At 41.9% G+C, this 20,228-nt stretch overlaps 1 protein-coding gene across 2 annotated transcripts in view; it reads left to right on the top strand.

Moving 5' to 3' along the window:
• The window catches only part of LOC124115597 (rho GTPase-activating protein 100F-like), a 133,837-nt gene extending 114,247 nt beyond the window's left edge, over positions 1-19,590 (top strand). For both annotated transcript variants that reach the window (XM_046476649.2, XM_046476650.2), the window contains exons 3-6: positions 879-2,000; positions 7,290-7,450; positions 13,696-13,906; positions 14,469-19,590. In XM_046476649.2, the coding sequence (XP_046332605.1) occupies positions 879-2,000; positions 7,290-7,450; positions 13,696-13,906; positions 14,469-14,593 (1,619 nt within the window). In that variant the 3' untranslated portion in view covers positions 14,594-19,590. The remainder of the gene's footprint in view (positions 1-878; positions 2,001-7,289; positions 7,451-13,695; positions 13,907-14,468) is intronic.
• The last annotated feature ends 638 nt before the right edge of the window (positions 19,591-20,228 follow it).

Below are 20,228 nucleotides of genomic sequence, written 5' to 3'. Positions count from 1 at the left end.
AACGAGTTTATCATACCGACATGTTTTAACATGACTTTGTTAAAGAATTAAAACAAATTCAAAATTGATAAATCCATGTGCAGCCTGACTTGCTCAAGGCGGGCTATAAGGGATTTATTCGCTCGCTGAGAAATTTTTTTCCCTCCAAGCCGGGATACATCATATTTTATCAAGGTCACGTGAACCAATCAGATCTCGCCATTCTGACATGGAGGTATGATGATATCCTTTGAACAAACAACTTTAAATCTTCTTTGATAGGCATTTAGAAGTTGGAGTACTAAGTAAGGATAAGAATTTATGGTTGAACAACTTTATTACAAGTAAGAGCAACGTTTCAGTGTAGGTTCTAACACCGTTAACATGTAAGTGATGATAACTGTGTTAGAACCTCCACCGAAGCGTCGCTCTTAATTGTAATAAAGAAGTTGTTCATCCATAAATTCTTATCCTTACTTAACTTTAAATCTAGAGGCTGACAGTGAGTAAAGCCGAGTACATTTATTATGGAAAATATAGGCCTTACGTTGAACATCTTGGCATTTCCTGCTGTGGTGTGATGCAGCAAATACAGTTGATACAACCCACATCCGATCTAGCCCTTCCAACAGGTCCGCCTGTGGGTTAGAGGGCTATGTTAGTTGCAGTAGAAGTAAAAAGTAGAGCCAAACCCTACACACAAATCGGGTATAAACTAGGGCTGGGACAGGTAACTTGGGTACTTGGGTCGGGTGGGTCCTGAGTAGGACACGGGTATGACAGACGTAGTACTAGAGTCACTTTGTGGAATGGAGCCCTGGATCGTGTCAACATGGTCAAAGCCTGTCTGATATGTCCATCTTTGTATTTGGTGATAATCTTACCTTCCTTGTTTCTAGGTTCATCCGGGATGGCTGGAGGAAGATCTTCTGATGGCAACGTCTCCGATGACTACGGACAGAGAAGCAGCAGTGGACGAGCTTCGCCTCTCCCAGTTCGCAAGTCAGTTGCCGCCACCCAGACACCAGGCAACATCCATGCCAGACTTGCTCGCAAGACAAGTACAGATTCTTCGGGACTTGTATTCAGACCACCCTACCAACAAACCCCAGGGGACGAGTCCACAGAGTCATCTCCAGAACAGAGGTTTGGTCCTCCAGCTCAGGGTGCTGGACGGGGCAGCATGGTGGCAGGAGGCGTGGCAGGAGGCGTGGCAGGGGGCTTGCCCATCTCTACCTCACAAAGCAGTGGCCTGGAAGGGGGCATCAGGCCGGCAAGCAGGTTCAGGGACCTACAGTTCACTAAAAAGCCTCTGCATATACCCTACAGTGAGTTTGAACCTTATAAGGCCGATATACGAAAACGTGTGGAAATCAGTAGGACTTCAGGGTTGGATGGTTTGTTAGGTATTCATGTCATGTCAGGTCAGGGGCTCAAGTCTTCGAAGACAAGTCTACGTGACTTGTACTGTGTTGTGGCTGTGGACTCTATAAACAAAGCAAGAACAATGATACGCACTGGTGCTATTAATTTTGATTGGGATGAAGCGTTTGATGTGGAGTTGGAAGATTCGAAGGAAGTGTCATTTCTTATATACCACTGGGATCCTAACTACAAACATAGACTGTGTTTTCATGGGTCTGTTCTCCTGCCCGGCTATGTTCTCAGTGGGCAGAAGAAGTTTGTGGCAATAAAGATGGAGCCCAAGGGTATTCTGTTTGTGGCAATGTTGTACAAGGAACCTGCAGTGTCTCTACAGCGTCTGCCGTCTGTGAAGAAGAACGCTCTGTTCGGGGTGGACCTAGAGACAGTGATTCAGAGGGAGAAGTCAATACTGAATGTGCCACTCCTTGTCCACAAGTGTATTGAGGAGATCGAGAGGCGGGGCCTGGAGACCATAGGCATCTACCGATTGTGTGGGTCTGCCAGACGCAAGGTACTACTCAGGGAGGCCTTTGAGAAGAATGCACAGGCTGTGGATCTATCTCCGGAGAATGTGTCCGATGTACATGTCATCACAGGTACATTTTCCATCCCATATACCATATTTGCTGTAATAAGTGCCCAGGGTGCCGATGTACAAGTGATCTTAGTGCTAAGGTGATTGTAACGCCCATACGTTAACATTGACTTACGACAGTCGTAGTGCTAAGCTGTATTGTACAACGGCACCCCAGGTTATTAGAAAATTTAAAAATGCAAACACTTATTAAAACCATACACAGCATGTTAAGTTGTCAGTGATCGAGCAGTTAGTAAACAAACTTAGTTTAATCATCAATGAAAAACTTTCTGAAATAATAGCAAGTCTGTTATATACAGGTGGGGCACTGGTGTCCCAGTTGTCTAAGGTGCCGCAATTCGCTGTGCAGAGTTGCATCCCTTGGGCACGCCAGAAACCTATGATTGTGGGTTCGAATCCCGGTTTGCACAGATTATGTTTCTAGGTTTGTCAGCACCATACACGTGCTTGTGGGTTTTACTGAAGTGGTAAACGTCTGAGACCTGCATCATTTCGTGCTCTCCTCCCACATCAAGCTGGCACGCTGTGATATAACTGGAATAATGTTAAAAGTGGCGTTGAACCCAACTCACTCACTCACTCACTCATTGTTATATACACCTCCCACACTGCTGTTTTCTGTAAAGTACATCTGCAGTATAGAGCACTTAATATAGAGAATGCATGATTGATTTTGTGTCATTTGTAGGAGATGACTGCGATTCAATTGAAGTTGCAATATATGTAATGCTTTTATTGATCATGTTTAAAGTACTTTAAGAATATGATTTTAATGAATACTCTTCAACTTGTTGGAGATGATTGTTTAACAAAATGCTGACACAGTAATTTCATTTTTGCATCAGTTGATGAGAGTAATCTTTTGTGCCAATTTGAATCCTGGGTTTGTCTTTGATGATAGAATACTTCCAGTATTGGTGATTGATTGTTAGGGCTGAGATAGGATACTCGGGTAAGGTGGGTACTGAGTAGGACCCGGGTATCCCACAGGACTACCCGGACCCGTTTTTAGTCAGGTGATTTATTGTTTAATGACAAAAATTCACTATAACCATGATATCTCCATGGTTACTCTACAAGTCACAAATGTTTGCATTTCTTTGTGACTATGCACACATTCCTTCTGACTTTCATATGAGGCCTACAGCAGGTACCCGAGAGGGGTCGGGTAGTAGGGGGTTGGGTACCCGGGTAGTAAATTTGGACTCTTCCCAGCCAAACTTTGTTTGTGTTCTAATGTGATTAATATTTGTATCGTGAAGTAAAACATTTTGATCCACCAATGCCTTGGTGTATTGTCCCACCACTAGGGTATACACACCTTGTCGGGCGGACACTAACACTAAACAGTGGGGGATGGAGAGCTAGTGCTGTCCCTGCAGTGGCCGTAGCCCTTGCATGCACATCAAATGAACTCTACATGACTTGACTCAGAACCACTTGGTGCTCTCTCACAAACTTGTTTCAAACTGGGGAAAGTTTTTCCCTCATATTTTGCTCATTTGTTCGTATATCCATTTTCCATGTTACATCACAGAGTACCGTTTATCCCTGTGTATACATGGTATAAGGCGAGTTTTTCATGCCTAGAGTAGGGGGCTTTCAAGGGGGGTCAATTATACACAGGGTTAAAGAGTTTTGATGTTTTTTCCCCAACACAAAGACTGTGAGCACATAACACCAGAATTACCATGTCAACAAATCCGTACTGAAGTACGCAGCTGATTCATGTACTGACAATCCCCGGGTTTTAAAAAGAGTTCATTATATATCTGGATGAGTGCCTGGATGTTTGTAATCTATTTTATTTATAATATTCAAAATTTCATTTAATATTGTTTATATTCATTTCGGAGAAATCGTATGTGAAGTGATCGGAGGATCGCACAACTCACCGTTATTTACAGCAACCACGGTCATATTACTGCTACTGATGCCTTGAAACGAAGGGGGGTCGCCTTATCATGCTATGTGCGGGGTTGCTTTAGAGAAGGCGATACACGGGAGTATAACATGCCATGACAGATTAACTCGTTATATGAAAAACAACAGTGTTCCATAAATAGGATGAAGCAGCACAGTGTAGAATTCATAATAGAAATCTGAAGAAGAAACAATTGGGGTAGAATGTACTTTGCAGGTAGTGAATCGCACATGGTCACAAATTCTTTTTCAGTTGATCAATTAATTTGTCTAATGACAGTGATGTGTAAGAATGAAGGTGATTATGAGCAGAAGTACAGGCACAAAATATGTACATTCTGGGTTAGAACACGTCCCGAGTCAGCTATGTTTGTCATATGAGGCAGGGGAATGGACCAGGTGGTCAGACCCGATGACTCGGTTGATTGCCTGACTAGAGAAGGCATGGGTCGTTGATCATGGGTCGTCGATCATGGGTCGTCGATCATGGGTCGTTGATCATGGGTCGTCGATCATGGGTCGTTGATCATGGGTCGTCGATCATGGGTCGTCGATCATGGGTTTGTCATTATCTGGTCTGGTCCTCAATGTTATTTACAGGCTGCAATATTACATTTCCTGAGGCAAGGCAGTTAACTTACTATTAAAGTCCAGTTTCCACCCTTGCCGAACTAGGCTGGAATTACATAAACTCTTATCCTCCATCTGTTTCCTCACCATCCATCAACTCTTATCCTCCATCTGTTTCCTCTCCATCCATCAACTGTTATCCTCCATCTGTTTACTCCCCATCCATTAACTCTTATCCTCCATCTGTTTCCTCACCATCCATTAACTCTTATCCTCCATCTGTTTCCTCACCATCCATCAACTCTTATCCTGTTTCCTCACCATCCATCAACTCTTATCCTCCATCTGTTTACTCCCCATCCATTAACTCTTATCCTCCATCTGTTTCCTCACCATCCATCAACTCTTATCCACACTGTTTCCTCTCCATCCATCAACTGTTATCCTCCATCTGTTTACTCCCCATCCATTAACTCTTATCCTCCATCTGTTTCCTCACCATCCATTAACTCTTATCCTCCATCTGTTTCCTCACCATCCATCAACTCTTATCCTGTTTCCTCACCATCCATCAACTCTTATCCCCCATCTGTTTACTCCCCATCCATTAACTCTTATCCTCCATCTGTTTCCTCACCATCCATCAACTCTTATCCACACTGTTTCCTCTCCATCCATCAACTGTTATCCTCCATCTGTTTCCTCTCCATCCATCAACTCTTACCTCCATCTGTTTCCTCACCATCCATCAACTCTTACCTCCATCTGTTTCCTCTCCATCCATCAACTGTTATCCTCCATCTGTTTCCTCACCATCCATCAACTCTTATCCTCCATCTGTTTCCTCTCCATCCATCAACTGTTATCCTCCATCTGTTTCCTCTCCATCCATCAACTCTTATCCTCCATCTGTTTCCTCACCATCCATCAACTCTTATCCTCCATCTGTTTCCTCTCCATCCATCAACTCTTATCCTCCATCTGTTTCTTCACCATCCATTAACTCTTATCCACACTGTTTCCTCTCCATCCATCAACTCTTATCCTCCATCTGTTTCCTCTCCATCCATCAACTCTTATCCTCCATCTGTTTCCTCACCATCCATCAACTCTTATCCTCCATCTGTTTCCTCTCCATCAATCAACTGTTATCCTCAATCTGTTTCCTCTCCACCCATCAACTGTTATCCTCCATCTGTTTCCTCACCATCCATCAACTCTTATCCTCCATCTGTTTCCTCTCCATCCATCAGCTGTTATCCTCCATCTGTTTTCTCACCATCCATCAACTCTTATCCTCCATCTGTTTCCTCACCATCCATCAACTCTTATCCTCCATCTGTTTCCTCTCCATCCATCAACTGTTATCCTCCATCTGTTTCCTCGCCATCCATCAACTCTTATCCTCCATCTGTTTCCTCTCCATCCATCAACTCTTATCCTCCATCTGTTTCCTCTCCATCCATTAACTCTTATCCTCCATCTGTTTCCTCTCCATCCATCAACTGTTATCCTCCATCTGTTTCCTCTCCATCCATCAACTCTTATCCTCCATCTGTTTCCTCTCCATCCATTAACTCTTATCCTCCATCTGTTTCCTCTCCATCCATCAACTGTTATCCTCCATCTGTTTCCTCTCCATCCATCAACTGTTATCCTCCATCTGTTTCCTCACCATCCATCAACTCTTATCCTCCATCTGTTTCCTCTCCATCCATCAACTGTTATCCTCCATCTGTTTCCTCGCCATCCATCAACTCTTATCATCCATCTGTTTCCTCACCATCCATCAACTCTTACCTCCATCTGTTTCCTCACCATCCATCAACTCTTATCCTCCATCTGTTTCCTCTCCATCCATCAACTGTTATCCTCCATCTGTTTCCTCTCCATCCATCAACTGTTATCCTCCATCTGTTTCCTCACCATCCATCAACTCTTATCCTCCATCTGTTTCCTCACCATTCATCAACTCTTATCCTCCAACTGTTTCCTCGCCATCCATCAACTCTTATCCTCCATCTGTTTCCTCACCATCCATCAACTCTTATCCTCCATCTGTTTCCTCCCTTAATTGTTTCCCAGTATAGAGAAAACAATGTTGTGCACTTAGCCATGTGCTGCAAGGATGTACAGAAATGGTTTCACTGTTGTTACAAGCTGTTTTCTAAACCAAAACACGAAGGTTAACCCAGTGCTTGGCACATACAGAACCAAACTGTGAAATTTGCAAATTATCACACAAGATCAATAGTTACATTCAGACACACGGCTTTAGACCTACAATAAAAAAAAGGCATCACAGTGGGTCAAATACATAGGCGTATCAATCAGTAACAGGCCCTACAATATGTGTCAGTGTACAGACAGCCTTCTAGAGACTCACGTCCAGAAACTTCTTGAATGATTAAGTCTGTCATGTAAACTACAACCAGGGGAGGTAACTCTGAATCACTTCCAGTTAAGATGTGGCCACTACTACACTCAATATTTTAATATTTTACCAAAGCTTCATGCATTTGCTGCCACTGACAGTCAATGCAAATAAACTTGAAGAATCTCTACTGCCACTTAACATTATTATCAGCTCTTCTTTGGATTGGTGGAAATATGAATTGTTGTATATTATAGCGCAGACAACACGGGACAAAGATTAAAATCTTGAAATCGAGCAACATTGACACACAAGATTGGATGTCATTGACAACTTCAACCAAATATCGAGTTTCTCTATTTGTACCTGATTTTAGGATTGTTCCTCATGATCAGATATCATTGGCTGTCTTTACTGCAGGTGTGCTAAAGGATTACCTTAGAGAACTGCCAGAACCACTGTTCACCAACGCCCTCTACCAGATGCTGTTGGACGCACTGAGCGTGCGTCTCCCCAGCGACCCTGAAGGAAGCGCCACACTCATGCTCAGTATTCTAGAGTGCCTTCCCAAAGCCAACCAGGTGAGTGCCGTGTTTGTTATCTGTGTTCTGTTTCATGCTTGACGTCCTGGCATGTGCAAGTATAATGTCAAAGTCTGTGGAGGGCCCCTGCTCATAACCCTCCGCCATTGTGTGATTGACGGGTGCTATAGGTGGAGCAGGACATGCTTACCCTTTTTGCAAACACCTGGTGTCATCACTGATTTTCAGTTGCACTGTGTCTGTCTTTATCTCACAAAGGGGGTTGTACTTACAGTTGAAAAAATGTTGTTTTTCAGGTGTGCCACAGGGCATTTTCTTAAGATGTTTGGGTTAGATGAGCCCTTTGAAAGTTAAGAGTGCCATCTAGAAGAAAACTTTTGATCCATGATCAAACTGTCATTTAAATTTGAGCTTGTTATTATTCAATAATTTAGAAAGTATGCCCCTTCCTTTTTATTGAGATAATGCCCCTTTTAATTTCTGTATGCCTACATTTATTTCGGGAATCACATTGTGCATTCAGATCGTTTATGTGGTCATGGTTTACCATGTTTATTTGTGCAAAAACACATTTATCCTGGCTTCCTATAACAAACACATCAGAAAGTATTGTTTAAAACATATGTCTAAGCAAGCCCTTCAGGCCCTGGGAACTCATTTCAGCCTTGCCAGGACTTTTGACTCAGCCATCAACACTGAAATACAATGAATTTCTAACTGTGTATAGAGTAGATGTTGGTGCAGTGATCACTGTAATCACTGGTGAAGGTGATCTGCAAAGGAGTACCATTGGATCACACCATCCACTCAGGACAGACGAAGACGTCCTCTACAGACAGATTATAGTGCTTAAAACCGAACATGTAGCAAGTGGATGCTTTCCAAATGATTTTTCTTTAGGTCAGCAAAAAATTCTTGAACCAAAATATGATTTGAATGTATTCATTTATTTTCATATGACAGCTTCAAATCACATAAACAAATATGGAGGTATTATTGTAATAAACAGTTATGTCCGTCTTTGTCTCAGAACAAATAGGGTTCTTCCTTTGATTATCCATGGTCTGTTGGGAAGTTTCTGAGATTGCTTTATCCTGGACGTGAGTCGGGGAATGCTGTAGATGTGATGGGCAAGATGAAAGGAGAGTGATGACAGGATGGGATCGCTGCGAGCAGTCATGAAAGGAGCGGGAAGCTATCTGGAGGCTGCCTATTGGGGTAGTCTCAGTAGGTGGAGGGGTCACATCCTCACAGCTGTTTTAATTATTATCCAGTTGACTGTCAGAGATCTGAGAAGTTGAAGCCTGGAACATATCACTACACTAATGCCATCACAAGTTGCTCACTAATTCCCTGTCATTGTGGTCAAACTGGATGTCGGGAGATGAGAACATGAAACATTGTCATAGCAACAGCTTTCTAACATGGTTCAGTGCCTGGCTCAGTGTCTCACCAACAGCTGTTTTACTTGGTTCAGTGTCTCACCAACAGCTGTTTTATTTGGTTCAGTGTCTCACCAACAGCTGTTTTATTTGGTTCAGTGTCTCACCAACAGCTGTTTTACTTGGTTCAGTGTCTCACCAACAGCAGCTTTACATGGCTCAGTGCCTCAACAGCTGTACTTCACAAGCATCTGGCCACATGTGCCTATATGCCATAAAATGACCCACCCCGTCATGACCCTCCTGTTATCCTGACCACATGTGCCTATATGACATATAATGACCCTCCTGTAAACCTGACCATGTGTGCCTATATGACATATAATGACCCACCCTGTCATGACCCTCCTGTAATCCTGACCACATGTGCCTATATGACATATAATGACCCTCCTGTAATCCTGACCACGTGTGCCTATATGACATATAATGACCCTCCTGTAATCCTGACCACGTGTGCCTATATGACATATAATGACCCACCCAGTCATGACCCTCCTGTAGTCCTGACCACATGTGCCTATATGACATATAATGACCCACCCCATCATGACCCTCCTGTAAACCTGACCACATGTGCCTATATGACATATAATGACCCACCCAGTCATGACCCTCCTGTAATCCTGACCACATGTGCCTATATGACATATAATGACCCTCCTGTAAACCTGACCACATGTGCCTATATGACATATAATGACCCACCCCGTCATGACCCTCCTGTAATCCTGACTACATGTGCCTATATGACAAATAATGACCCACCCCGTCATGACCCTCCTGTAATCCTGACCACGTGTGCCTATATGACATATAATGACACACCCCGTCATGACCCTCCTGTAATCCTGATCACATGTGCCTATATGCCATATAATGACCCACCCCGTCATGACCCTCCTGTAATCCTGACCACATGTGCCTATATGCCATATAATGACCCACCCCGTCATGACCCTCCTGTAATCCTGACCACATGTGCCTATATGACATATAATGACCCTCCTGTAATCCTGACCACGTGTGCCTATATGACATATAATGACCCACCCCGTCATGACCCTCCTGTAATCCTGACCACGTGTGCCTATATGACATATAATGACCCACCCCGTCAGGACCCTCCTGTAATCCTGATCACATGTGCCAATATGCCATATAATGACCCACCCAGTCATGACCCTCCTGTAATCCTGACCACGTACCTATATGACATATAATGACCCTCCTGTAATCCTGACCACATGTGCCTATATGACATATAATGACCCACCCCGTCATGACCCTCCTGTAATCCTGACCACATGTGCCTATATGACATATAATGACCCACCCCGTCATGACCCTCCTGTAATCCTGACCACATGTGCCTATATGCCATATAATGACCCACCCCGTCATGACCCTCCTGTAATCCTGATCACATGTGCCAATATGCCATATAATGACCCACCCAGTCATGACCCTCCTGTAATCCTGACCACACGTGCCTATATGACATATAATGACCCACCCCGTCATGACCCTCCTGTAATCCTGATCACATGTGCCAATATGCCATATAATGACCCACCCAGTCATGACCCTCCTGTAATCCTGACCACGTGTGCCTATATGACATATAATGACCCTCCTGTAATCCTGACCACATGTGCCTATATGCCATATAATGACCCACCCCGTCATGACCCTCCTGTAATCCTGACCACATGTGCCTATATGCCATATAATGACCCACCCAGTCATATCCCTCCTGTTATCCTGACCACACGTGCCTATATGACATATAATGACCCTCCTGTAATCCTGACCACATGTGCCTATATGCCATATAATGACCCACCCAGTCATGACCCTCCTGTTATCCTGACCACACGTGCCTATATGACATATAATGACACACCCCGTCATGACCCTCCTGTAATCCTGACCACATGTGCCTATATGCCATATAATGACCCACCCCGTCATGACCCTCCTGTAATCCTGACCACATGTGCCTATATGCCATATAATGACCCACCCCGTCATGACCCTCCTGTAATCCTGACCACACGTGCCTATATGACATATAATGACCCTCCTGTAATCCTGACCACACGTGCCTATATGACATACTTTCATCAGCAGTGTCCGTGTTGAGCTAAAGCCGTCTTGGTAGTATGATTAGCGTTAGGGCAGCTTCTTTGTGCTCTGTTATTAATATTTCCTCAATTATGATCCAGTAAGATGCAGGAAATTAGATCGGAGCTTCTTTGATGACTCTACTGTAATCAATGTAATGTGAGGCGAGAGTATTCATGTATTCAGTCCTTAGTCCGGGCTGTATACGGTTACACTAGGTTGCAGCTCTATTCCTGTAATTACGCCAGCTGTAACCTCAGGGAAATCTGCTGCCAGCCATTTACACTGCTTCTCACCAGTCGGTGTGGTAAACAAGTTATGTCATCTCCTCCATCATTATCTGTAATGTTATTCCATGTAATGGTTTCTTGCAGAATATATGGGGGGTATGCCCTGGGGCTAATGAGAGTGGCTACTGATGGAGCTGTATGTCATTGCCAGCTAAGTTCATATTCAGTCTAACATTTGTTTGGTAAATTTAACAGATAATTATGAATTAGTATTACATATATTCAGATTCATCATCCAAAACTGGCTCCCACAGGAGATATGGCTTGGGTGAGATCAAGTGATATATACATTGTAGATATCGCTGCAATGAAATTGCATCACAATGCTTTGCAGACCTTTGTTATGTCATTGGTTACCAAAGACTACCATGACGTCATAATCAAATGACATCACTAATGCCTCTGCTGCTGAAGCTGTTTGCAGTACTTTTTACACTTAAGACACTGGATATTACTGTCCGCAAACTGAAAAAGTTGGTAGAATGATGTTGGATGATAAATAGAATCTCACCCTTGTGTCTTTCGATATCAAATATATCAACTTTTCTCTATCTATTGAATATGCTTTGGTTGTGTCTCTAGTCAAGCCCTTACTTTCCTTTATACATCATTATCTTATCACATCATTTCAAGAGGACTGTTTGGTAGCCTGGAGGTTGAAGCGCTGTGATTGCTGCAGTGAGAACCTGTGTTCAATTCTTCACGTGGGTACAATATGGGATATTTCTGATATCCCTAGCACCAGACTAGAATATTAGCAAATCCAGCAAATACCCTACCCTTTACAGTGTAAATTTTATCTGTGTGGGAAATCTTTTATTTATGAAGAAATTCATTTTTACTAATATTAACATATGTATTTCATTTAACTTTGCGGCACCAAGCCCTGATTCACTTATAACCTTCTATGGAAAAAATATCGTATTTTCTTGAGTATAGTGCGCACCCATGTATAATGTGCACCCCCCTCTAGCGGATTCAGTATTTTGGAATTAAAAAAATTTGAATGTCAAGCGCAGAAAAAAAATTACACCCTACATCTACCCCTTCAGCGAATTCCGGTAAACGAACAGGGATGAGAAACTTGGTCAGTACAAATTCGAAATTTGAGATAAAAAATCACCAGACATGTTTATTTACCGTTTACTGTTCTGCTAGGAATTGTTTTACATCCAGGGATTAAGATTACCCTGTGTATTTTCTCGTAAACTAAGCCGGAAATAGCAATCAGCTGTAAACACGTTTTCTTGGAATCTACCAGTGATTCGGTCAAGACACACCCAATGATATAACTTTACAGGATTTCAGTGCAAGTATTGGCAAAAATTGTATCTGAAACTATTTTTGACTCTGTATCACAGCAATCACCACTTCATCAAATGTTATTTCAACCAGGGCTCTGTTCCTCAACACGATCTTAGCGCTAAGATAATCATAACTCCCATACTTTAACATAGGCTTACGACAGTCATAGCGTTACGATCGCTTTGTGGAACGGGGCCCAGAGCAACAACTTCACACGTCGCAGTCAGCCATGACGTTTGACAACTTGCAGGTCGCACCTTGTGCTTCTGTTACATCACCCAGAGCCACAACTTTGCACACTAATGTCTGCCACGCTGTTTGATGGGAGTGAGTTTATGAGTGCTGGTGATACTCCCCAGAGCTAGCCCAGCCCCATCACTGTCATGGGTACATGGTAGGGGCAGTAAAAAGAAACACATGTTCAATTTCCTCTTGGGTCCACACGACAGGAAAAACTCTGTTCTGGCAAGGAAATTACATTTCGACTTTTTAAACTATCCTATCATTGGTTTCTTGTGGAACAATTGTTTAAATCCTCCTGTTGTGATAATATAGATTTTGGGGGGAATGTTGGCGTGTGTGGTTGGTGTTGTCTGCAGTCGCAGAGAGATGTTGAGTGGATGTGGTTGGTGTTGTCTGCAGTCGCAGAGAGATGTTGAGTGGATGTGGTTGGTGTTGTCTGCAGTCACAGGGAGATGTTGAGTGGATGTGGTTGGTGTTATCTGCAGTCACAGGGAGATGTTGAGAGGATATGGCTCGTGGCATCTGCAGCCAGGTTGCCATAGAGCTATGATGCCACACATTCAGCCTTGTCACATATTGGGACCACCCTATCTCCATACTTGTCCCCTCATTCAGCAAGCACCTGTTCTGCCCTTGAAGGGATATACAACATGTACATAGGTGCATAGATGCTGTGCTCAGCTGGTTGATAGCTTAGCTATGTGTTATCTAATACCAAGTGAGCATATTCTGAATTCTGAATTTGGTCCAGCTTGTCTGGTCCAGACTTAATTATTTATTGACACGTAGCTGGAATATTGGAGTGCAGAGTTAAAAAACAAACAAATGAATGCAATTATTCTGTGCACCTGTCTGAGAATGTTGTTTCTTCCTGCAGGACACAATGACAGTGGTGTTGAACCACCTGAAGCGAGTAGCGTCCAACTCGGACAAGAACAAGATGACCTTGGAGAACCTAGCCATCTGCCTGGGCCCGGCACTTCTGTGTCCCTCTCCCGCCACTTCCACAGACGCAGCCCTCGACTTCAAGAAGCACATCGAGGTCCTTCTCTACCTCTTGCAGATCTGGGACAATGGCAGCAACACAAGTAAGATTCTGTTAGCTCTTGTGTCTTGTGATACAGAGGAGTGTCAGCATCATGACTAACATAGATCTGCAGTAGCGTATAGGACTTGGGAAAGTGTAGCAACAGCATCACTTTTGGGAGTGAGTGAGTGAGTTGGATTTAACGCTGCTGTAAACAGTATTCCTGTTATATCACTGTGTGTCAGCTTTGTGTGGGAGGAAATCCCGAAGTGATGCAGGTCTCAGACCTTTACAGCTGTGGTGGAACCCTTGATCATGGTGCTGACAAACCTAGCAACATAATAGGTTTCTGGCATGCCCATGGGACATCACTTTGTGGAACAAGACCCACTTTATCACAGTCTTAGCAACACAAATTAGATGACATTGATTGTTATCCTGGTTCTTGAACAGGATCAGAACTATCACCATGTTAAGGTATGTGAGTTCCAACACTCCTTAATTACTTTGTAGAAATAGGCCCTGACAATGGTACACATTTGGTACCAAAATGGAAAAATTGGTTCACTACTTTTGACCATCCAGTTTAACAGATGTACAATAACACAAATTACATTTTGTAGGCACATCCAAGTCATCCACTGCTGACACTGTGGTTTCCGTGGAGACGGGTTCTGGTGGAGGCACCACAGCAGAGTCATCTGAGGGTCAGCCACGGCAGGAGCGTATCGCAATGGATGGAGACTAACATCCATCGGTTGCCACAGACACAGACTAGACGCTTCAACCGTTTGTTGCCTGTCAGACTAGTGGCTTTGACTATTGTCTTGGACTCAGCTTGTAGAATTAAGGACGCTATAAGGCGAGGTCATCCAAAGTTCCAAACCAACACTGCCAATATCACATTATGTTTCCAGCGTACGACTACGTGCGCTGCTCTGTGTTCTGGGTGAGTGTGTATTGTGGGACCTTCAGCCCATCCATCACCTGTACATGCCATAGTGTTGATGTTCGTATGTGTGTTCAGAAACCAGTGGAGATTGTTTATAGCTAAGATCATCTGATGAAGGGACATCAGACCATGAACCTCACTTTTGTATTGATTTTAGAACCAAACGCCTATATTGATACACAAAGCTGAATTTTCAAAGAAGAATACTCTGTTGTTATTTTATACAACACATTTTAGTGGACAAAGTGCAATATATTGACAGCTTTTGCAGCAGTCTTCAGCAAATGTTCGTCCGTCTCACCTGTTGACAATTTGTTGACATCTCCTGTAGTTGGAGCAGACATCACTGCTACAAACTCGGAACACCACCACCCCATCAGCACCTCCTCCTTCACCCCTGCTGGGAGCCTACTGTCATGTGACCTGTCTGCAGATCTACACCAAATTTGATGCCAATCCCTCAGTTAGATGATAGATCAAGATGTTGGAGCAAGTTCAGTCAAGTCATAACACCTTTAACTGTTTGATGACTAGATAGTGAGTGTTTGTCTGCCCCGTCGGGTTCTAGATGTATAGTTGGAGATACTGGATGAATACGGGTCATCGAAGCCTGGAGCAGGAAGTGTTGTGGAATACGGACATGCCTGTGTGGGATGACTAGAACATGTAGTTGGTTGGTCATAGAACTATCTCACATCCATAAAACCTCTTGTTGATTAACTCTGGTGAAGTGAATAATATTTTTGGTTCATGAGTTTGTTACAAGATAACTTACAAGGGTTTCCATTGTCTAAGAATAACACTGACTAACAAGGCCAGATATTGGCTTATTTTGCATCTATTGAAGAAGACAGGAGTGTGTAAAAATCAATATGGATTTTTTAAAGTTTTATCATATAAATTTTTGTCTTATGAAATTTAGAATATTATGAATTCAAAAATCAGAAATTTGAAATGTGTTATTGAAATTTCATTAACTTTATAACAGTGCTGTTGAATAATGAAATGAATCCTATAAGATCTGATGTCGGTCTGTTGATTAAATGTAGATGGTGTGGAACTTTTGAAAAAGGAAACAGTACCTTCCTTTCATTCCATAACAAACAAAATTGGCAAATAATTTAAGCGAGTGATACAGTAGTCTGAAGTTCAACCAACTGTAACACATACAGTATTCCACGTCAGTGTGTGTACTTCCGGTCAGGGCGATGTTGCCACTCTGAGAGCAGCTACATGAATGGTGAATTTAACCTTTAATCTTGATACATGAGAAAAATGGCACGCTATCAGTGCATGTAGTCACACATCCGACAATCGGTCAGCCTCGCTGACAATAACACGGCAATAAGCGGTTTCACTGTCACACGAAGGATTTTATATAGATATACTCATTTGTTTCCAAATTATATATTACCAAGCTGTCATTATTGCTTTTTGATAGTTTCATGCTTAAAAAATTGTCAGAACTGTTAACTTCAGTGATGATTTTACAGAGCTTCAAAATATTTCTAAGGATTTAAAACAATTTAGTAATTGTGTTTTTGAAACTAATGGGATTTGCTTACATAATTACATATGTAATAACAGTTTGAACAGAGAGAGAAAACAAATACCTCAGTTTCTTTGGAAGACAGCAGCTATTCGGGTTCTTATCATCATCGTCATCAACCTGAACCAGCCTTGCATCATTTTTGTAAGGGAGATAACTCTACACATTTGAACAAGGGACTTTCAGCAAGGTCATGCGTGAGAAAACAAAATGGCTGTTTGTGTTGTCTACTTATGTACCTGTTAAATTCATAATGGGCATAATTTGTCAAGTATGTTATTTGGAAGGGATCTACATGGAGAATCTCACACAAACTAGCCCCTTTGTCAAGAAATAAAAACTTAAGACTTTGTACCGAAACTATATTAGTTTATATATAGGGGTTTCCATAATGATATAAATTATTAGTAGAATAATGTGTATCATACAACTTAAATTGCCTTTATAACCAGGTACCTTGTCTGTTATGAAGAAAGAGTTGTGTGCGACAGTTGGACTGATTCTGTGATGAACGTCTCGGGCGTTCCAGCGCACATCTCTGTGTGGTCGACATTCAGCGGTTGTGGCGTCCTACATTGCACTTTTCTATATTCTTATACAACAACTAGTGAGAGAAATTGTTTTAGCATCTGTAACATATGTACTCCTGTTATTCAATGCCATTGTTGAAATGTTGTAATATACTTTAATGTTTGCTCCTGTTTCCAATGCAGATTTGAAGGTTGTGGCACGAGGCTAAGAATCAGTATTTAGCAACTCACTCTGTTGTACTTGGGAAGGATTTAGATGACTGTTGTCCGTCTCGCGTTCACGTTGTGTGACATATACTGTCACTTTCACCAAACTGGCTTCTATTCTGTTGCTTTCTGCTCTTCGACTGACAACATTGGTTTCAAATGCTGAACCTACTTGACAAACATGAAGTAGATGGTGTGAAGAATCTGTAAAGTTGTGGCCTCAGGTCCAATAGCTCCAAAATAGCTCTCAGTTCTCTTTCACAACAGGGACGGTAGGGTAGCCTAGTGGTTAAAGCGCTGGCTCAGCGCACCGAAGTCCCGGACCGATTCTCCACATGGGTACAATGTGTGAAGCCAATTTCCGGTGTCCCCAGCCGTGATATTGCTGGAATATTGCTAAAAGCGGCGTTTAACCATACTCTTTTCACAACCAGAAAATTTTGAAATAAGTTTGAATTTCAACACATTTGAACTAGGGTAACTTTACACCAAAACAATGATGACCTGTTGTATTGTGGTATTAAGTATCTAGGGAGGCGGAGTCCCACGTGTAGTCCACCCCTTACAAGGATGCTGTAGACGCAAGGATGGATTCTCATTCTGACTGTATAGATAGTTGCTGTACTAAATGAGACAATCATGTTTTTGTTAGTTTTGTTTGTTTGTTGAATCTGTATCATGTGTGTAATAATTGCTCTTGTTTATGATGAAGTGTGATATTTTCCTCGTGCAATATAAAAGTCTATTGCCTTAGTTTATCAGTAGGCCTTAATGCAGGGTTAAGTGGGCATATTGTCACGGGGGCAGTTACCATGGTATTTTCTATCTGCAGCAAGCTAGGTACATCCAGTTCAGTGGTTCAGTGACTTGCCAGTAATACTCTTTAGTGTTGGACAAACATCCATGTCCATCTAAGGTATCACCAGTGGGTGTGCAGAATAAGTGGATGCTGTGTTGCAGAACTTCTGCCAAGTCGGGATCTATTTAAGTGTACTTCCTTGTTTTACAGACTACCCTCAACTTTACAAGATTAATGATAGACTACTAATGTTGTGATTGACTGAAAATATACTTTGGTATGTTTTTTGAGAAAAACATTTAATGTATGATTTTATAAAGATAATTATACTAAAATGCAACTTTTTGTTAACCTGTAAATAAAAACTAAACTGGTTGGGTCTAAAGAGAAGGAAACAACTTTTTTCCAAACGTAAATTAAGATATTTGTAGTTAGACCACTATGTTTTCAAGAATGGCTTAAGATTAAAGATTTTCAAAAATAAATATAAACATAGGTTCTGTTAAGTAAGCAAATGATTGTTGATGTGAGGCACTGTGAGATAGTGAATGTTCAAGTCCACCCTATCAGGAACAGAGAGCTATACCAAAGCAACAACCTCCCCCCCCAACTGCTAATTCTGTTTGTGATAAGTATTTCAAGTATCATGTACAAATATTCTGGTTTTGAATGAGAGGTGATGTCTTCATCTTATTTGTTATAACTGCAGCTAGTTTGTTTTGTATATAATTCATCTTTACAGCAGAAATGTTCCACCATTGTCTTAGGTTCTATGATTTTGTGGACTAAGCCCCCAACTGGGAGGTGATATTGTCTCATAATCATCCAGTTTAATATTTCCATGTGCAATATTGTTTCAGTTGTTACTTTGTCCATTATTTTGTTATGGTATTTTGTACATTGTTATACATTGTCTTGTTTGTTGTTACATGTGCTCAACTCTCAGTGAACCAGTCCACCATCCTCCAACCCTGATGTACAGTGTCCGTGTCCTCGCTTCAACGTGACACCCACAGCTATACACCAGGGACAGGAGGATGTTCGTTCACAGCTACTCCTTGTCTCATAGGATGACAGATCTTTATTGTTGATGTAGCTTTTAGATTTAGGCTTAAGATTGGTTTCAGTCATCTGAAAATAATTTGATTTTGTCTTATATTTACATCAGTGTAGAATAACATGGTTAGTTGTGCAGATACCAATAATAATAATAATAATAATAATATAAAATGAGTATCTGTAATGCGCTACTGACTTTCCGAAGTATGCCTAACAGCATTATTACCATGGTCAGTGGATCAGGTTTGCACCCGATTTTCTTTCTCAGCTCCCTGGGGAGTATACAACCCAAGCTGCCTGTGAGGCTCTAGAAGGTTGAGTTCCCCATGCTAGTGCATGTAGAAGACCATTGTGTCCCCAGCTGGGATATTCCTGGAATATGTCCAACAACGACATGAAACCCAACCCATGTAATCAGTGTGGTCAGCTGTAATATGCTGTGATATTCCTGGAATATGTTCAACAACGACATGAAACCCAGCCCATGTAATCAGTGTGGTCAGCTGTAATATGCTGTGACATTATTCGAATATGTACAAATTCAAGGAAGACAATTTATGGATGTCAACTTCTTTATTATGAGGAACACAACGTTTCAGAATATATACTTACTCCTTCATCAGGTGATAAAGAATATACTCCAAAACGTTGTGTTCCTCATAATAAAGAAGTTGACATCCATACTTTCTCTTCCTTTTGTGTATAAGTGGGCGGTGGGGTAGCCAAGTGGTTAAAGAAAGCAGGGTTTGATTCCCCACATGGGTACAATGTGTGTCCCCCACCGTGATATTGCTGAAATATTGCTAAAAGCGGAGTAAGACGATACACACTCATTCCTTATGCGTATCACTTCTAAATGCCATTCAAAGATTTGGTGTACACATTTGTTGTTTACTGATATCATACTCATGATGCAGTCCAAGACAAAATCAAGTTATTTTTAAGATTTTAGAATTGTTTCTATGGTTTTTTTACTATTTTTAAGAAATCTAGTCATTTTACAGTTCGGCTTACATGCTAGATGTGTCATATCATCAGATTTTGCTTTGTTCTATTTTACACGTTTCTTATTCATTTCATATCTTACTTTTGAAAATGTTCTACTTTGACCAATCTTAGTCTCAGCCTTCAGTTAGATTTACTGTGAATGCTGCTCGTTGCCAGGCAACGGTTCCATGGAAGGGATATGGTTAGGACAGTGGAGTTGTCCGGCTGTATCAGTTGCCATTGTTATGAAACACAAATGCCCTGATTGTAAGTTTGGATCAATCCCCGATGTTCTTTATA

The sequence above is a fragment of the Haliotis rufescens genome, unplaced genomic scaffold, assembly GCF_023055435.1.
Source record: "Haliotis rufescens isolate VD_foot unplaced genomic scaffold, xgHalRufe1.0.p SCAF_2, whole genome shotgun sequence".
NCBI classification, from domain to species: domain Eukaryota; kingdom Metazoa; phylum Mollusca; class Gastropoda; order Lepetellida; family Haliotidae; genus Haliotis; species Haliotis rufescens.
Note: the sequence above shows the minus strand (reverse complement) of the source record. Positions and strands in the feature narration are given on the sequence as shown.